General features: G+C 54.0%; 2 protein-coding genes and 1 long non-coding RNA gene across 4 annotated transcripts in view; 1 reads left to right on the forward strand and 2 right to left on the reverse strand.

Moving 5' to 3' along the window:
- The window catches only part of PLEKHM2 (pleckstrin homology and RUN domain containing M2), a 28977-nt gene extending 13905 nt beyond the window's left edge, over positions 1–15072 (reverse strand). For both annotated transcript variants that reach the window (XM_065855410.2, XM_065855409.2), the window contains exons 1-5: positions 14925–15072; positions 3670–3776; positions 2627–2736; positions 916–1015; positions 322–409 (exon numbers count right to left, since the gene is read on the reverse strand). In XM_065855410.2, coding sequence (XP_065711482.2) covers positions 322–409; positions 916–1015; positions 2627–2736; positions 3670–3776; positions 14925–14984 — 465 coding nt within the window. In that variant the 5' untranslated portion in view covers positions 14985–15072. The remainder of the gene's footprint in view (positions 1–321; positions 410–915; positions 1016–2626; positions 2737–3669; positions 3777–14924) is intronic.
- On the reverse strand, positions 3791–9637 carry LOC139825508 (uncharacterized). The gene is given in 4 exon segments (XM_071798512.1): positions 3791–8588; positions 8591–8677; positions 8680–8929; positions 8931–9637. Coding segments are annotated over 4 exon segments (1284 nt in total). The 5' UTR covers positions 9278–9637; the 3' UTR covers positions 3791–7988.
- A 79-nt stretch (positions 15073–15151) lies between the features above and the next one.
- On the forward strand, positions 15152–18466 carry LOC139825509 (uncharacterized). The gene is made up of 3 exons (XR_011735590.1): positions 15152–15295; positions 17107–17191; positions 18146–18466. It is a non-coding gene; the product is annotated as an uncharacterized lncRNA (long non-coding RNA).
- The last annotated feature ends 562 nt before the right edge of the window (positions 18467–19028 follow it).

Consider the following 19028-nt stretch of genomic DNA (forward strand, 5'->3'; position numbering starts at 1 on the left):
GTTCACTTCTTTATCCCCATCAATCTGCCCCACAGCTGGCTGCCCCGCACCTGCCTCTCTCCCCCCCTGAACCATGCAGAGGAATAACTGAGCTAAAGGAATAAATCCCGTCGCTGCATCTCCAAAGATCCCAGCCTGGAGATTTTCCCTGTTCATGTTTCTAGCTGAAGGCCAACAAGAATGGCTGGACTCGATGATCTTGAGGGTCTTTTCCAATCAAAATGATTCCACAATTCCAAGAAAGTAAACCCTGGACCTCTGACACCCAGGACTCCACATACTCGCTCTCCCAGAGCCAAGGGAAGCCGATAACACACTCACCAGATCCAAGTCAAAGCGGATGAACTCCAGCCCGGACACCAGCGTTAAGAACAAGGTCAGATGATCGTGACTGCAAACCAGGGCGTTCCTGCAGCACGGATAAAACAGGAGAGCTTTAGAGACGTGGGAAAGAGGAGGAATAGCTACAAACACCCTCCTGCTTTCGCGGCAGCGTGTCTCCGAGCTGCTGAACACACGGCTGCAGAGCTGTGAGCCTGCTGCTTGCCTCCCAAGAGCAATGGCAGAGGTTACGGGCAGACACGTGTGGCATCCACTATGTGCTGTCCCCAAATGAGCTACAGCCAAATTTCCAGGTGTCCACTGGAGTGGGGACACTGCAGAAGAGCTACAGCATCTTCTCGGAAAACACTAAAGAATATAAAGGGTAGATCTGGGAGTCAAGCAGCAAGTAGGAAAGATGCTCTTACATAAGACAGTGCATCCACATCTGGGACCTTTAAATTAATCATGCAAAACCCGCAAGGAAAGGTCAGACCCTGATCAACTGCTTGTTGCCCACTGGCAAATTAGGGCTGGCTTCTGCCAAGAAGGGGTGGCAATGAGAACCCGAACGAGAGCGGCTGGGATGCTCACTTGACGTAGTACTTGTGCAGCAGGCCGAGGTTCTCCTGGAACAGCCTCAGGTAGCTCTCCAAGGAGTTTTCATTGAGGGCTAAGTACAGCCATGCCCGGCCTGGAAAGGAAGCAGCACAGAGATTTATCTTGGGGGGAAACGCCTGAGAAGCGAAACAAGCCTGGAAATAATCACTAATCAGTCAAGACATGTCAAATCATTCATCCACATTCGTGTCATTTCAGGGGAGCAACCGAGCATTGGGGAAATCCATGAGGAAAAGCGAAGGGTCAGATTCGTGATTCAGAGTGGGAATAAGAGACGGCGTGTATCTTGTTGAGAAGCAGACGCACAATTATGTCTCCCCAGCGAGATGAGAATCCTGCTGGCATTTCCAGTGGGGATCAGGAGATGGGAGAGACGGAGGGAGAACCGCTCTGAATCGGCGCAGGTGCCATTGGAGACATCACACAAATGCTGGTGCTGCGCTCGGCTCCGCTCTCACCGTACGGAGCTTGGGCGCTGAAGGCTGTTGGGATAATCTCTGGGCACCATCCTGCATCAAAAGCGGCCTCGGCGGTCCCAAAAATCCGCTACAGACTCGGGGCAGCATTGGGCAGACAACAGCTACAGCCATCACGTGGTTACAGCAGGAGTGCAGCCTCCTCGGCCCCAGCAAACGTCTCAGCTCACGGTACACATAGTGAACTTGGTGTATTTAGATTTAGGGACATTGTAAAAATGTCATTGTGACCACTGCAGTGTAAAGCACACATCTGTGAAAACTGTGTTTTAAAAAGTTCATTTCAAAAAGTATTCACTCCTTGATTGAGGCGGGAGCAAACCTAAAGAACCAATAATATATTTGTATGGATTTCGAGTGTGTTTTCTGACACACGAACCTATGCAAACAGCATTTGCATTCCCTTGTGCCCCTTGAAAAAGTGTTCAATAATAGTGCATCAGTTTTGCTGCATAATTCCTGGTGATAAGACTTCCTGAGAGCCTGCAAAACTTCTGTAACCACATCTGATATAGGAGAAAAATAATCAATCTTCGAACAATTTAGAAGAAAAGAAAAGATTAAATGAGAGTGTGTAAAATTATTCCTACCTTTTGGAATAAAAGTATAGTAGACTCATTCAAATACAAGTATAATGGTCATTATTACTTTGTAACAGCCTGATGGCTTTTAAAAGATTGCAAAGAATTGTGCCTAAAGATTCTATACAACCTTTTCTACTTCTTGCAAAGCTGCTTTCCCTCCCTGTTTGTATATTTTATGTATTGCAGTTCTATGTCAGCGCTAACGTGCGAATTGTTTCAGGCTTCCGTATTCTAGCTTGAAATAGTATAGGAGGATACTTCAGTTAATACCGCAACCTTGTATTATTTGTTAGTTTTTAAGTTTTCTTTCTATATTTGTTGTATTTCCAAGTATTTTCTCCTGACTGCCATAGGAATATGGTCTTCAAACGCGGGATGAACAGGTGAAATGTTTCACGGAGATGAGGTTCTTATGGACACGGTTTATAGGTGGACTTGGCAGCCGTGGGTTAACGGCTGGACTTGAACTTAAAGGTCTTAAAGGTCTTTTCCAACCCAAACGATTCTCGCTGGCTCTCGGTCTGTCTGCAGCTCCAGGCTCCAAACACGCCACCAGCACAACCTGCCAGGTGTCCCCAAAGTGGGTTTTGTCCCCAGATCCGGGGCAGGTCTGCAGATACTCACTGCGTCCCAGGTTGGTGGCCACGTTCTGAAGCACTTCGATCTGTTTGATGGCTTCCCGGCGGGTGAAGTGAACGACCAGCACCCAGTAGCCCGAGGAGAGGTCTTGCAGGCTGGAAGAAAGAAAAATCAGACAAAGGTTAAGTAAGGGCTTCATTATCTCCATCCCAGTTACTGCTGGGTCCTGGACTTGGGTCACTACAACCCCATGAATGCTACAGGTTCAGGGAAGAGCGGCTGGAAAGTGCTGGGTGGAAAAGGACCTGGGGGTGTTGGTGACAGCGGCTGAACATGAGCCAGTGTGTGCCCAGGTGGCCAAGAGGCCACAGCATCCTGGCTGGGACCAGCACTGGTGTGGCCAGCAGGCCCAGGGCAGCGACCAAACCTGTGCTGGGCACAATGAGGCCAAACTGCAAATCCTGGGGGCAGTTTTGGGCCCCTCAGCTCAGGGCTCAAAATGGCGGCACCAAGATCACCTCAGGGCTCAAAATGGCGGCCAGAGGGGTGGCGGGATCACCTCACACCAAGAAAGGCCTTGAGGTGCTGGAGCGAGTGGAGAGAAGGGAACGGAGCTGGTGAGGGGCTGGAGCACAAGTGTGATGGGAGCGGCTGAGGGAGCTGGGGGGTTCAGCTGGAGAACAGGAGCTGAGGGGAGACCTTCTGATCTCTGAACTGCCTGAAAGGAGCTTGGAGCCAGGGGGGTCGGGCTCTGCTCCCCAGGAACAAGCGCCAGGAGCAGAGGAAATGGCCTCAAGTTGCGCCAGGGGAGGTTGAGGTTGGATGTGGGGACCAATTTCTTCCCCAAAGGGCTGTGGGGCATTGGAACAGGCTGCCCAGGGCAGTGCTGGAGTCACCATCCCTGGAGGGCTGGACAGACGGACATGAGGTTCTCAGGACATGGGGCAGGGACAGGGCTGGGTTATGGTTGGACTCGATCATCTTGAGGGGCTTTTCCAACCAAAATAACTCTGACTCTAGATGACTTCCCCACGCGGAGGCTCCATGCACGGTGACGAACACCCCAGGGTGCCAAGCTCCGCACTCACCCGTAGAGCAGAGCGTGGTCCAGATGTTCGCAGAGCCTCTGCAGGACCTTGTCATGGTTTCTGATGGCTGGCGTCTCATCCTCACAGGCAGCAAAGTAACTCTGTAGCTGCAAAGGGAAGAGACAGGATGGCTGGAACACCCTTCTACAGCCCACCAAGGACGTGGATGGGGATGCCAATATGTTCACAACCAGCATTAAATAGCTTTTTTAAATCTCTCAGCTTGCTAAACCTCAATGCAGGTCACTTACAGGGTGTAGCAATCGGTTCTCAGGGCACCCCAAAGGCAGAAACTCACAGGGAGAGCCTCACTGACAAAGATTCGTGCACTTTTCAGAGACACGGCCACAGCTGCGCAACCAACTTCCCTGTTCGCTGAGCAAACAGCTCTGCAGCCTTTTACGGTGGGGTTTTGGTGGTTTTTGCTGCCATCGCGAAGCTGTTCAGAGCAGAAATAAATCAGAGATCTGGGCTCTGCTGGACCCTCCTGGTCACAGGTCCCTGGGGAGCTCCGGTTGGGGACTGATGTCGCTTCCAGGTGTAAAGGATGCTCCGGGTCCAGGAGCCTCGTTCTTGCAGGACACGTGCTCTGTGCTAAATCTGTGTGAGATACCAGCAAAATTTCAGGATGCTGGGAAGAGACAGAGGTTTTCTTGCGACAGGCGGCTCGAGGTACCGATGCTCGAGCTTTCAAACCCATCGGGTACAGATCTCCAGACGAACAGCAGCAGGGACACAGAGAAAGCACAGGGCAGCGCAGATAAGGACGGAGGGACGTGCATAGGGGACAACGGCAGCTCAATTAATCCCGAGTCCTTTGCTGGGGCGATGTTACATTGCTACGATGCATCACGTAGTTGTCGCTTTTTACAAAAAATAACAAATCAGGACAGCTCAACCCATCCTGGTTAACCCATTCGCAGCTGCAAAGGTGTCTCTAAGTCAGCGCCGGCCCCGTCCTCTGCTGACAACAGCAAAAATTGCTTTTCTGCTTCCGCGAAACCCGCTGCAAATCCTAGAAATCCCCTTCCACCCAAATCCCACATCCCTTCCCCACTGACCTCCTCCTGCCCTGAGCTTACGGATCTATTTAGGTCCCCGTGTCGCGCATTCTTGGCGCTGGGGCAGGGAGATTACTCGCCTGGGATGTAATCTCAGCTCCAGACGCCGCGTTTATTTGCTCCGTTGGGCAGAGCGAGCGCGGTTCAGCCGAGCCACGGCAGCACCTCACCCGTACGTACGTTACTTTGGTGACCTGGTCTTTGCCAAATCTCACCAGTTAAACAGTATATCTAGAAACCAAAAACTTGATGGGATTGTGCTTGTCAAGTCTGACTTGTCCCCCAAAACTGGTTTATCCTCCTGAATTATTACCAGAGCTGGAAAAGCTCCTATATAAATTAATCCGGTCTCAAAGGGGACAGAGAACACCTCACAGCCCCTGGGGAACAACCCTCTTAAAAATATTAATATATCCAGCTCCAAAACCCTCCCGGTTTGGAGAATCTGAGTCTCTCCGGAGCTCTTGGGTAAGACGGGCGAGCCAGGCGCGTTCCTGCACGAGCAGCTCCCGGCCCTACGTGGGAAAGAGCTGCTGAGCCCAAAGAATCGCGGCCAAATTCCCTCATCCGATGGTACAGCCTGTCCCTGTCCCTGTCCCTGTCCCTGTCCCATCTAGTCGAGCCAGTAAATCCCCTGGGGAGGGAAACAGGCAATAACGTTTTGTTTGCAGAGGCACCCATGGGTGCTCTGGCCATGCACAGACTCTTTCACAACACCCAGGTGACACCCGAAGCGTTTCAGCTCAGCTGCTCTTCTCCATTTTGGGAGGAAGCCGAGCCAGAAGATTGACGCTGTTAATAGGCTGCCCAGACCCAAGCGGGGAGGAGAATGCCCTAAAATCCTACGATTCAAGAACTAATTCAGGAGGTACCTGCTGCCGGTGTTTGAAGCCGCAGGAAGGACACTAGAGGAAGAAGAGACGCTAATTTAGAGCTGTATCCGGCAGGCGATGGATGGGTGGACCATGGGGGATGCTCACTAAAATACATCTTGGAGGGAACTCGGAGTCTTTGTCACCGACCAGAGAAATTCCGCATGACAGAGACATTCTGGGCAGCAAGAGATGAGCAAATAGAAACATTTCCTCTTTTTTCCTTCCCTTTCTTCTCCGAAAATAACTTAGACCTTTGTTACAGTCCTTCTCGCAGGCAGTTCACAGCTCTCAACCCCACAGGGACCGATCTCCCATCACCAGAGGATGCAAACACCGGTTGTCCCATCTCAACACCTCCAAACATTGAGGAGCACCAGGGAATTTCTGGAGAAGAGATTTCCATTCCCTAGAAAAGCCAAATATCCCCCCCCGAAAGTTCTGAAGGGCTTGTTCTGCGTTATATTAAAGCTCGGTGTCACTTTCAGCTGCTCTGCACGGAGCACGCGGCCTCCTGCTCCACCAAACCCGCCACCCGGCATCGCACCCTCCTCCTGGGGAGGGAAATCCCAGCCCCGCAGCGCTGTCCCCAGCAAACCCACCCCAAAAAGCTCCGCTCTGCCCCTCTGCGAGCGCAGGAGCGGAGGACGCGCTGGTGCGACTGCGCCCTGCTCAGAGTCACGCGGTGACACCAGCCCGGGCACGCGGGACCCTGCGGCGAGAAACGCGCGCTCAGCAGTTTCGGATTTGGAGAGAATCACAGAATCATTTTGGTTGGAAAAGACCCTCAAGATGATTGAGTCCAACCATAACCTAAATCCAGCACTGCCCCATGTCCTGAGAACCTCCTGTCCGTCTGTCCAGCCCTCCAGGGATGGTGACTCCAGCACTGCCCTGGGCAGCCTGTTCCAATGCCCCACAGCCCTTTGGGGAAGAAATTGTTCCCAGATCCCATCTCATGGCACTTGGGTGGTGGGGAAGCGCCCCGAGGGTTCGTTCTACCCGCAGACACACAGATGCGCTGCCACGTTCCCCGGATGGTTCTGCACCACGGGACGGAGCCGTTCCCAGCATCTCTCCTAAATAAACACAGCCCATGGCTCACAGCCCTGAGCAAACAACGTGCATGGCCCCAAAAGGAGATCGGGAAGGTGAATCCCACCAAACTACTACGTGTCCAGAGATAAAAGAAGACAGAACAAGCTTCAGGATCCCCGGGGTGGAGTTGTCCCCACGGTGAAGGTGGCAAAATGCTGAGACTTGCAAAGCTGACAGGGAGGCATTTTGGGCTTGGGAAGAAGGGTGAAGACACACGTGGAGCAAAAATATGATGCAATAGCTTTCCTGGTCACAGAACAAAACCCGGTTGCATCATTTCCCAAAGGCCCCCTGGCCTGCTCCAAGATCCGCCGAGCTGGAAACCTGTTGGAATTACAACCGCGAGCATCTCAGGGCAGCGGCACAGACCACAGGTGACCCGCGACCGCACAGCACATGCGGGAGCGATGTGGCACGGCCCTGCAAAAATGCCATTTAAATGGAGTGTTTGCTTCTGTAAATAGCTATAAAACACAAAGGAACCATTTGCAACCGACCTCTCCCTCATCACAGCGCAGCCGGACCTGTTTGGGAGGTGGTGACCAAACTTTATGAAGCATCCACTAAGCATCCCTGACATACCTGGGCAGTGAGCCGGGGAAAGGAAATCAGGGAAGAGGCAAGAAATAAGGTTAAAAAGCATCAACTGAATGCGATATCGGTCACTTCTGGGCTTTCCAGAGAGATGCTCTGCCCCCCGCTCCTCGTGGCTCCAAAAACAGATGGAAGGGCTGGCGCTGGCTGGGACGGGGACACATGTGGGGCAGGACGAACGGCTCCGGCCCCGACCCGGCTTATTTATAGACATTCCTGTGGCCAAAATAAGAGCTGTCGGCATGCGGGAGGCATCCCCGCCGTGCCCCGAGACCGCTCCGCAGCCAAACTGGGTCCCAGCAGCGGCGTCGGACAAAACCCTCCTCAGCAAACGGGTTCCCAAAGCACAAACGCTCCAGAGCGGCAAATTAAACCCGTTTGAGAAGCAAGGGGAGAGAGCAGAAGGACGTTTGTCCCAAGGTTTGCACATGGGGTTTGCGCTCCGAACAATCGCGCCTCGTCCTCGTTAAGGAGAAAGTGGATTTCAATGCTGTTTATCAATCACAAGTTGCTTTTCCTGCAGTGATACACCACACCCTGCACTGGCAAGCACAAGGAAAGGGTAACTCCTTGCACAATTTCATAGCCTACTAATTGCACTGGTTCTCAATGAGTACAAAGCTCTCCAGGTCTATTTGCAAAGCTCCTGTGCTGCAACAGGTGCCAAAAATCAAGCAGGGAGGCTTCTTCAAATCTAATCATTCCTTAGTTGAAATCTCTCTGGTATTTCCACAACTTCACTGAAATACAGCATCCAGACCTGTCCGCACCCCTCACGGTTGCCCACAACAGCCTTGACTCTAAATCTGCTTTGCAGATGTTGCACCGGCAGTTTTCCAACAGCAAGTGCATTTCCCTCCTTCTCTCGGTATTTCCCTGGCAGGACACACACGGTGAAAGAAAAGCAAACAGCCCGGTCGGGCACCCCTTGTGTTCCGGCTCCCGAACCTGCACGGGAAAGGCGAGAGGGGCTTCGGAACCCGCTGTCCCCGTTACGGCAAATGGGAACGCAAAATAAAAGCTGCACAGACAGCCGAACCGAACAGAAACCGCAAACCCCTTTTTTCTGCCCCAGTTCCCGTCCTCTCACCATCTCCTCCAGCAGCTGGAAAGACGGAGAAACCCACAGGTTTGTAATCACCCTCTCCAAGCCATCGGGTAGGTGCTTTTCTTCGAGGCCGGTATTTTGTGAGCCGTCCGGCCCAGCACCACGACTGGATGAGGACAGTGACTTGTACAGCCAGAATAATCCTTTCCTGCAAAAGCAAACCCACACGGTTTCCTGTGAACGCAGCTTGCAAAGCTATCTCACAACACAACTTTCAAAATGCCGATGGAGAAGCCAGGTCTGGGTCTTGGCGTTTGGTCTGGGGCTGCACCCCGAGCTGAGCACCCTCAAGAGCAAACCTGGAGCTCCAGGGAGCACCAAAACCAGGCGGTGGGTGACCCAGCGTGTCCCAGGCAAGCTCAGCCCTGAGGGAGGAGGCGATGGGAAGGGACAGGACGGACACATAAGAACCGCCACCCTCATACCTGCTCACGGGACCGGAGACATTCGGTGCTGAATGGAAGAGGAGGCTGAATTTCACGGCAGGGCTGTTATTCCCACTTGTATAACACAAGTCATACACACAGCTCTGGCAGGATAATTTGGAGGTCGCACACACGCTCTGACTCAACGTTTCTTACCAGAAGCTTCCAAACCAGCACCGGCCTCAGCACCCAGCTGATTTGTACACCCCACCTGGGGCTTGTAGCTTTCCCAACAAAACACATCGACACCCAGCACGCTGAAGGCACCACAAGTGACGACGGAGCAGCCTGGAGAGAAACAAAGCGTGTTCGCCACCTGCAGAGACAGCAGCCTGACACAAGCGGAGCTGAAACCCGCAGCAAAGATGCTCCGTGGCTGGAAACGCAGAGCTCGGAAGCACTCGCGAGGCTGTCACCTCCTGGGACACGTACGCTCGTCAGCTCCCACATCCCTGAGGCTTTTCAAGCACTTTCCTTCATGACTTCTGAGCGGCAAACCTCGCGGCGGGCTGGACCCACGTGTGGCTCAGCCAAGGATGGGATTTTCTCCAGCGGTGACAGCTCGCAGGGACCGTCCCGTTCTTCTGTCACGGCGAGCAGAGCGCACAGAGCAGGGGATGGGCACGGAGCCGGCTGCTGTGGAACAGGATCCCTGTGCCCACCGAAGGAAAGGGCACACGCTCGGCACAACCAAAAACCAGACTTCACGGGAAGGGAAAAACCAAATCCGGTTGGTAAACACACCTGTGGCAGAATGCAAACCCCCCTCCCTCCTTCATCATGGAAGGAGCGGACACATCTCCCTCTCTCTCTGCTGTTTGAGGCCAACAGCTTCTTTCCTTTGGCCCCAGAGCCCCTGGCCAGGGCCGTTAGGAGAAGGGGGCGCAGAGGAGCCATTGCGAGCGTATCTACTCTCCGTGCACGTTTGCACGCGTACTTTCCGTGCTGAATACAAGCACGTTGTAAAATTAACCCGCACAGGATTGCGAGTGTATCTACTTTCCATGCACATGTGCGCGTGTATTTATACTTTCCGTGCTCAATACGAGCACGTGTACAAATTAATCCTCGCAGAACCGCGAGTGTATTTTCCTCCCGTGCTTCCACATAAGCACGTGTAATATTCCGTGCACATTTGCACGTGTATTAACCCTCGCAGGATTGCGAGTGTATTATAAATTTCCCCTCGCAGAATCGCGAGTGTGCACTTTCCGTACCCAATACGAGTACGTGCATCCCTTTACAACAACCCCACACCGTGTGCAGGCAGTGTGGACTCTTCCCGGACTCAGGGACGGCTCCGGCGTTGTTTTGGTGAAGCCCCGTGCATGCACTCTGTGGACCTCCTGTTGGATTAGTTGCTGCCCCGTCCTAATTTTCCTCAACTGATATCCGAACCTGTATTTAAGTCACTTTTGCAGTGCTAAACCCTGCTTCTCACCGCTTTAATCAAAGTTGGTTTGGACCTTGTTGTCCCTTAAACCAACCTCGGGTGCCTCCATGACACCACCAAAACACGCGAGCGCAGGATCCTCGTGCCCCGTGAGCTGCTGCTCACACGCCGGCTTCAAATCTCTCCCCATCAACCACAGTTATTTCAGTTTCGCCTCTCAGAGCAGGATTTCAGTGGTGGGGAAAGCTCAGAACGCCCCGCGGCCGTGGAGGCTGCGCAATGGGAGCTCAGGGTGCCGCTCCGGCGCTCTGCACAAAACCCACCACGGCGATTCGTCATCCTAAACCAACCTCTCCCCCAGCAAAACGCTTTGCGTTAGTGGTAGGAGAACAAATGGGATGTTTTTCTGCCCAGAAAGGTATCACAGCCTGGTCCAGAGCTGCTGTTGAGAAACGCCGCCTCTGTTTCCAGACAACATCAGTTTAGGTACCCACAGAACCCAACCCCTTTGCAACTGCAGACAACGAACCTTGTTTGGTCGCCAGAGCTGCATCAGGACATGGCGTTAGCAATTTCTAAAGAGATAAACCTCAAAATACTCGAGCAACCTAAAATATACAGTGCTGCGCTCTCAGCAGAACCACAAACGGCTTCGTTCGCTCTCCAGGCAGTGGCAAAGCCCTTAGAGGAGCATCACAATACACATCTCCACCATCGCCGCCTCGGCACAGAGACGCTGCAAGGCAGAGCGCGGGGGGCTGCCCAGGCATTTCACCGGTGTAATGCTGAAAATCTGGTCCGGAACCAGACAGAAAAGGCATTAATTCACCGGGGGGGAAGGGCAAAGCTTCCCAAAGTCACGGCTAAAGGGAGCGGAGCCAGAGCTTTTGGCAAGAACTCCTGCAACACGGGCAAAGAGCAGCGCCGCACCTGATTGACGTGCACCAAGGGTCAGCTGCGCTAGAGTTCCTGGGAACCGAGAAAAGCCCCAAAATTTTGGATTCTGATCTCTCTTCTGATTTAAGTTCAGCTTCTGGAGTTGCCCACAATGAGCATTGCTTAAGGACTTTGCATTTTTGCCACCTAATCGCAAGTAGGATAACAATAATTCTCTCCTTAACCCACTGCCACGGCCAGGAGGGCACAGAAACCCAACGGGAAAATACAAAACATCTGTGCTAGCGGCTTCAGCACGGCCCAGGTCACCCGTGAGAGCTCCCAGCTACCAGGACACGGTTGCCCAAGGCTGGATATGAAGCCGTTGGCATTTCCAGCGTGCTTATCGCGGCAGGAGCTCTCATCCCACTGCCCTAACACCTCCTGCAAGAAAACAAGCGCTTGAGTGAACAAGGGTCTGCACACGCAGTGTAAGGCACCCATCTCCAGCCTTCCGCCTCAATAAAACCCTAATTCTTAAAAATAATTAAGGGTTAGGCACCAATCTGCACAGTAATTTGTGCTGGAGCACAGTCCTCTTAGCAAAAGAGAGTCAGGGAGCACTGGGTGGGAAAGAAATAGCCATGAGACAGAAGTAACGAGCTCCACGGCATCACAGCGTCCATGCAATCAGAGCAGAAAGCGTTGCCCTCTGAATTAATCCGTATCTCCCAGAGATGACAAGCTGTAGATGGGAAATCAACGCCACGCTCACAATTCTCTCAGGTTTGGGCTGGAATTGCAGCCAGGACCAACCTGCTGGTGCTGAGCTCTCCTGAAGCCACCGAGAGCAGAAGGCTCTTGATATATCTCTAGCTGGAGCGACCCATTTGGTCTAAATTAGATGTTTTGCCTCTCTCTTTGCAGCCGAGGCCTGATCGCACACCTCCGAGGCCCAGCGCTCATCTCCAAGACATGGGTGAAGTTACATAAATGGTTTAAATTGGGCACTTGGCTATCACAGAGAGAAAGCCACAGGTTTGTAGTTACCCACCACAAGCAGGTCCATGTCCCTTCCTCTTTCACTGTGCTCTATTTCTCATGTATTTCTAGGAAAATAAGAGAGAAACAGCCCTGTTCACTCAGGCTTGAGGGATTCGCTTGGAATCAAAGCACTTCTTTTGCTGTCCATTTGTACAGAATTTACTCACTGCTTGTGCTCCGACCTCCCAACCCCGAAATCCAGAAGCGCCCCGGAGAAACTGAAGCCACAGGCAGGTCAAGTCATGGCCATGAGTCTCCGTGGCACAAATCCTGCCCCAGGCTCGCTGCTGTTTGTCGCCTTCCCCATCCCTGAGCCACTGGTTACAAACAAGGCGTTTTTTCTGCTGTTGCTCAAAGCCTGACACTGTAACCTTCAGCTTTGGGTTGTCCTAGTTTACCCAGTCTCAAGGTGCGCTTTAGTCCTGGCTCGCCTTCTAAAACATTTGACTCGTGGACTGCTGAAAGTCCACGAACTCCTCCTTGGGTCAGAAGCTGAGAAAACAAAACCTATTATCACCAAAAAGCAGCGTGGAGATGTGTGCGCATCACCAACACATCCGAACCCGCAGCTCGAGCCTGCAACGGCAGCAGAAGCCAGGAGCGAGCACCCACGCGGCCGCCAAGCTTCTGAGATCAGAGGCGAGATACCTGGAAAACTCCTCCACGTCCCGTGGCGCAATCCCAGGAGTTACTCAAGACGGACCCACGCGCAGGGAGAGGAGGACGAACAAGATCATTTCCCAGCATGGGAAGGGTGTATCTGCTCCCCTAAACTACTACTTTACTCTCCCGCTAACGCAGAGGAAAAAATAAGGATCGGGGACTTGAGGGCTGAAGTCAGATGAGGAAACATTGGGAAAAATTAGCGGTTCCATAGCTGAAGGAGAACTGCATCCCAGGGAAAGCAGGGGTGCGCCAGTGCCGGACTTTCACCACGTGGCTGAGTTCGGTTTCGCTGCGATGGTCTAAATCAGCCTGTAGCAGGAAGCAGGTTCTGACGCTCCCCTGAGCTTCCTCGCTCTGACCTGGACGGGAACACAGAGGAGGCAGCACTGAAAGAGCCCCAAATCCTTCACCGTTGGGCCAGGACAGGGGTTGGGAGAGGCTGGAGTAGGTCTGTGTCGGCAAAGCTGTAGCTGATGAGTCCTGTTCCAGTATGATAATAATTAAAACAACCAAGGATTTTCTGAACACAAATCATGTCCAATGAATCCTGTGTACATCCTGATGCACGTGGGGAAACTGAGGCAGCGGTGCTGCAGAGCACTGTAACAGAGCCTGGCGCAGGCGGAGCTTCCACCAATTTCCAGGCACATGAAAGATTATCCTTAATTTTTAGAAGGCAGAAAGGTGAGAGACCAGACGACAGGGTCAGCCATGGAAGAAAAGAGCAAGGTTGGGAGAGGTTTGCACATCCATTCTACATCCCAGAGACGATGCCAGGCCAGCCATTCCTTAATACTGCCAGGAATTAACTCGTGATTGTCTTCGTAAGACAATTTTTCACTGATGAATCTGTGTCAGGACACATTGTAGATCACAGGAAAACTCTTATTCCATAAGACGGTGGAAACGCAATAACTGGAGAAACGTCAGCGAGTCCAGAACGCCGCCTTTCCCCCAAAACTTGGGGTGAAAACCAACAAAACTCCCTTCGCCTCCTCCAGCAGAGCCCGTGTTTTCCCACAGGCAGCTGGAGCTCAGCTGTGGACCAGGCAGGACACGTGGACCGACCCTAAACTTCCAGCACATCCTCACAGCTCACCCTGTGACCACCCCAACCAGCCCCCAGTGTCCTGGGTCCCCTTTGTGTCACCGTGCAGATGCTGCCCACCAAAAGAACGGGCTTTGAGAAACACTGTCACCGGCAGGTGATGCCGAGGAGAAACCAGGAGCAAGGAGAAGGTGAGAGATGAGGGCTCAGGGGACATCTCAGAGCCCTCATCTTGAGGGCTCAGACCAGGGCACAGCCAACCCACAGCGCACCCAGAGGATCTCTGGAAAGGGGGTTTCACGCTGGACTCACCCAGTTTCCCCCAGTGAACTGCCCCGGGAACAGAGATCCCCAGGATCCCCCCAGTTCTGTCCACAGGAGAGAGAAACCCCTTGAAAAGGGGGATCCCCCCAGGGGGAACCCCGGGATATCCCAACCTGCAGAGGCGGAGATTGCTGGGGGTGACCCTGGCTGCGTCCCTTTGGGAGGGTGGGCCAGGGGATCCCCAAACCCACTCAGAGGAACCCCTAAATGTGTCCCCTGCCAAGTGGGTGTCAAGATGTCCTTGACCCCACACTCCTGTCCCCCAGTTCCCCAGTAACTCTGGGGGGTTCCCAGGCCCTGCCGTGGGAACTGTCGCTCAGCCCCACATCTCTGGTGGTGGTGACTCTCTGGGGGTCCCCAGGAGTGTCCCCCAGCCCCACACCTCAGGCACAAACGTCCCCAGGGGCAGCCCAGGGCAGGGGAGTCCCTGGGGCTGTCCCCAGACCCACAGACCTGGCACAGGGGTCCCCAAGGCTGCCCCCAACCCCACAGCCCTTGCACGGGGGGTCCCAGGACTGTCCCCAATCGCACCCTCCTTGCATGGGGGGTCCCAGGGCTGTTGCCAGGCCCAACAGGCCCAAACCTCTTGGACTAGGGAACCCCGGGCTGTCCCCAGCCCTCGCACGGGGGGCCCCCAGGGCTGTCCCAAACCCCGGCACAGGGGGTCCCCAGCCGCACACCCAGTCAGAGCTGAGGGGGGTGTCTCCAGGGGGCCCCCAGCCCCACCCTGGGCCCTGGCCGCCCACCTTCTTGACGGAGAGGGAGATGTTCTCCAGGATGCGGTCCTTCACCTCCGCCGGCTCCATGGCGCCCGCCGCCGCCGCCGCCGCCCGCCGCCTCGCCCGCCCGGCGGAGCCCGAGTGCCGGCCCGGCCGCCGGGCCCGCTCGCCGCCCCGCCGCCCCCCGCCGGCCGGCTCCGTCCTGCCGGCTGTCCCGGCCCGGCCCCGGCCCGGCCCGCCGGCTGCGGGGTGGCGGCCTCCGCCGCTCAGCGCGCCATGGCCGCGCCGGGACCCCCGCGGCGGGCGCGGAGGCGAACAGGGCCCCGCGGGGACCGAGGAGGAGGAGGAGGGAGCGGAGCCGCACTCGTGACGGGCACCGCGATCCGCCAGGAGCTGAGGTCAGGCGGGAGGGAGGGGAACGGCGCTGCCCGCCCCCGGCTGCCGGCACCGGGACCGCCCCGCCGGGCCGCCTCCCGTTCCCAGGGCGCCCGCGGGGAATGGCGGGGCGGCCTCAGCGGCCGGTGAGGGGAGACGGTGCTGGGGGCTGAGGGGACGGGAGGGGAGACGGTGCTGGGGACAGTGACGGGAGGGGAGGTGGTGCTGGGGACAGTGACGGGAGGGGAGGTGGTGCTGGGGACAGTGACGGGAGGGGAGGTGGTGCTGGGGACAGTGAAGGAACATAAGGGGAAATGGCACTAGGGACACTGAAGGGACATGAGGGGAGATGGTGCTGGGGACAGTGAAGGGACAGGGAGATGGTGCTGGGGACAGTGATGTGAGGGGAGATGGCATTGGAGACAGCGAAGGGACTTAAGGGGAGATGGCATAAGTGACACTGAAGGGGCATGAGGGGAGACGGCGCTAGGGACAGCGAAGGGTACAAGGGAAGATGGCATTGGGCACAGTGAAGGGATACAGGGGGGGATGGCATAAGTGACATAAGGGGAGATGGCATTTGGGACAGTGAAGGGACAGGAGGAGGGAGGTGAGGGGAGATAGCACTGGGAACAGTGTGGAGACTCAAGGGGAGATGGAGTCAGGTCCCTCACGACTCAGGGGACATGAGGGGAGGTGGCACTGCGGACAGTGAGGGAACATGAAGGGAGATGGCATTGGGGACAGTGAGGGAACATGAGGTGAGATGGCATTGGGGACAGCGAAGGGACAGGAAGGGGGTGTGAGGGGAGGTGACACTGGGTCCCTCATGACCAAGTTGAAGGGACTGTAACAAAGATAGGACAAGGGGCAATGGGATCAAGCTGGAACACAAGAGGTTCCACTTAAATTTGAGAAAGAACTTCTTCTCAGTGAGGGTGTCAGAGCCTGGCCCAGGCTGCCCAGGGAGGTTGTGGAGTCTCCTTCCCTGGAGACATTCAAACCCGCCTGGACACCTTCCTGTGCGACCTCACCTAGGCGTTCCTGCTCCAGCAGGGGGATTGGACTGGATGATCTTTTGAGGTCCCTTCCAATCCCAAACATACTGTGATACTGTGATACTTGAGTGGAGATGGCGCTGAGGTCAGGGAGGTGACACTGGCTCCCTCCCAGCCGAACGCTGAGGGGACGTGAGGGGAGATGGCACTGGGGACAGTGTGGGGACACAAGGGAGAGGGAGTCAGAGAAACAAGGGGAGATGGAGTCAGGTCCCTCATGACTCGTGCTTGGCGGCACAGCACCTCAGAGCCAAAAACGGGCCAGATCAAGCCCAAACCTCCATCAGTGAGAAAAGATCCTAAAAACCAAGAAATACGAGCCCCGCTCGCCACCGCAGGACAGAGCCAGGAGTTGGTGCAAAGGCTTAGTGGAGGAGGGTGTTTTAAGAAAGTAAAATATAAAATTAGTCATGAACGCACCTCCCGAGGTTCAGGTGAACGCGCTGGGGCTGTCCCGCAGGGCTGCTCATCGCCCTTGCAACATCCGACCCTGAGAACCGAGAACCAAACTGGAAGTAAAAGTGATTAAAAAAGGAAAAGCTCCCACCCCAGCCTCTGCAAATAATAACAACGTGCTGGTGGGGAAGGGAAGGGCTGGGCAAGGACCTGGATGGAGAAAACACGCCAGGCCGAGCCTGCTCTTTCCCCACGCTCGCAGGAACGGCCCAGCCAGTCTAACAGCTTTGGAAAGCAGGGGAGAAATCATCAGGGGAGGGAACATAGCTCATTAGCGCTTGGGTTAAAACCAATCTAAACCATAGAACTTATTTTCTCAGCTCCCCACAAGCATCTGGAGAAGCAGAAGCGTTGTCCTGAGATCCCAACAAGGATCGGAGTTTGTCTCAGCACCTGGGGAAGAAGGTAAAGCTCTCCTGAACTGGGGGGAGATTAGAGGGGAACGACCCCACTAAAATGCAGTCCTGAGCCTAAAATATTTAAGTCTCATCCCTAACAAGTCACTGGAGGGACCAAGGAGCTCAAGTCAGAACCTTTAAAAGAAGCCCAACAGATCCAATGCACCTTTTTTTAGGTATAAAGGCAACAAGCTGCACAGCACCTGCCAGGGGGTAAGTGCATCCGTTTGAATGCTTCCTCGCTCTGGGGGCACCAGACTCAGCGTGGCGCATACACCTGTGAACACACCACGGCACGGCAGGACTCCTGGTCTCCGAGGGTTTTCCTGCATGTTCTGAATGCCCCAAGTCTCTGTTTTAGTCCAAGTCAAACAGGTTGGTTGTAATTCCTTAAAGCACCCACCACAAAATTAGGGATTAGGGAAATCTCCCTGCACCCAGCATTTAAAGTCAGCTCCCCAGCTCAGGAGGAACCGTCCCACCCCCACCACATAATCTGCTCGCTACCCACTTCCCAAGAGATTTTAAAGTCTTTGCTCAGTATTTACAGCCCAAAGAACACCACCCACAAAGAGAGGAGCCATCAGGACACAAATGGGTAGCAAGGAAGGACAGAATGAGTCACTGAGGTGGAGCTCATCTCCTGCCGCAAAGTGTGGTAAATGCAAGATACCGTCCTTCTAAAATACATACCTTACCATGCAGAGCAGTCGTAGGACACCCCAATAATGCTGCCAGTGATCCAGAAGGAAATACAGACACACACAAAACATTTCAGGAGATAGCAGTATAGGTTTAGGGAAGAAAAAAATACAGTATTGGGAAAAAAACACAGAGTAAAGCAGATGTTTATCAGGGTAAGTAAAGGCGAGCCCTGCATTTCACGCAGCACACCTCCATTGCCACAACCAGGCACTAGTGTTTGCATTTTAAAACGCTTCTCATTTTCATTTTTCACCAGGGGACTCAAAACCAGCCGCTCCTCTGTGAGGGATTTCAACACCAAGCTCTCGCATCCTCGTCGGGCGTGACTCAACGCTTTAATCGGCAATCGTGACAGCGCCCTGTAATTAGCGAGGTTCGTTGTGTTGCGCAATAGCAGAGCCAGCACTGCAGCGTGTTCCCCAGGGGTCCCTCGCCCCCAGTTCACCCCCAGGGATAGAAGATAATTGACATGAGGCTGGAGTGACTCAAAAGCCAGTAGGATTTAATCCCATTCTGGTGACAAACCCACCCAAAACGCGGGTCAGTTGGCAAAGCAACGTCAGGCACGTGCCGAAACCACGAGACTGCCGAGAAACGAGTCAGGGGACTCGAGCGAGCGTCTCTGCGGAATTTCTGCGCGAGGACTCGGTCACAGTTGCCCTGCTGACCGTTCTCTGAGCTGGTGTGGTGCAGGAAGCACCGTGATGCAACTCATATAATTCATATAACTCATATAACACCTCTCTGCGCCCGCTCAAAAAACCTTCCTGTGTCATTTCTAAACCTCTGTAAGAGGCCCTTGTCCTACCCTAACGTGTCCATAAAACAGAACCAAGGGAAGCACACCAAGTTGCAGTAAATTTTACATAGAATCTGAACCTCTCTTGGCCATATAAGGACCTGCAGCTTTAAGTGCTAATGCCCCGATTCAGCCTGGGACAATCCCAAACATGAACCACACTAATGGTTGTGCTAATTTGAACTTGTACACCAAAATAATACCACTTTTGTAAAGAAGAAAGGACAAGGCCAAGCGTTCAAAATAGTTTTCAAACTTTAAGAGTATTTAGTCCTTAAATTGTCTCCCAGAAGAAACTACAAACATTTTATTTTGGTCAAATGAAAACGCTGCACGGGGC

This window comes from Patagioenas fasciata, chromosome 23 (genome assembly GCF_037038585.1).
Source record: "Patagioenas fasciata isolate bPatFas1 chromosome 23, bPatFas1.hap1, whole genome shotgun sequence".
NCBI classification, from domain to species: Eukaryota; Metazoa; Chordata; class Aves; order Columbiformes; family Columbidae; genus Patagioenas; species Patagioenas fasciata.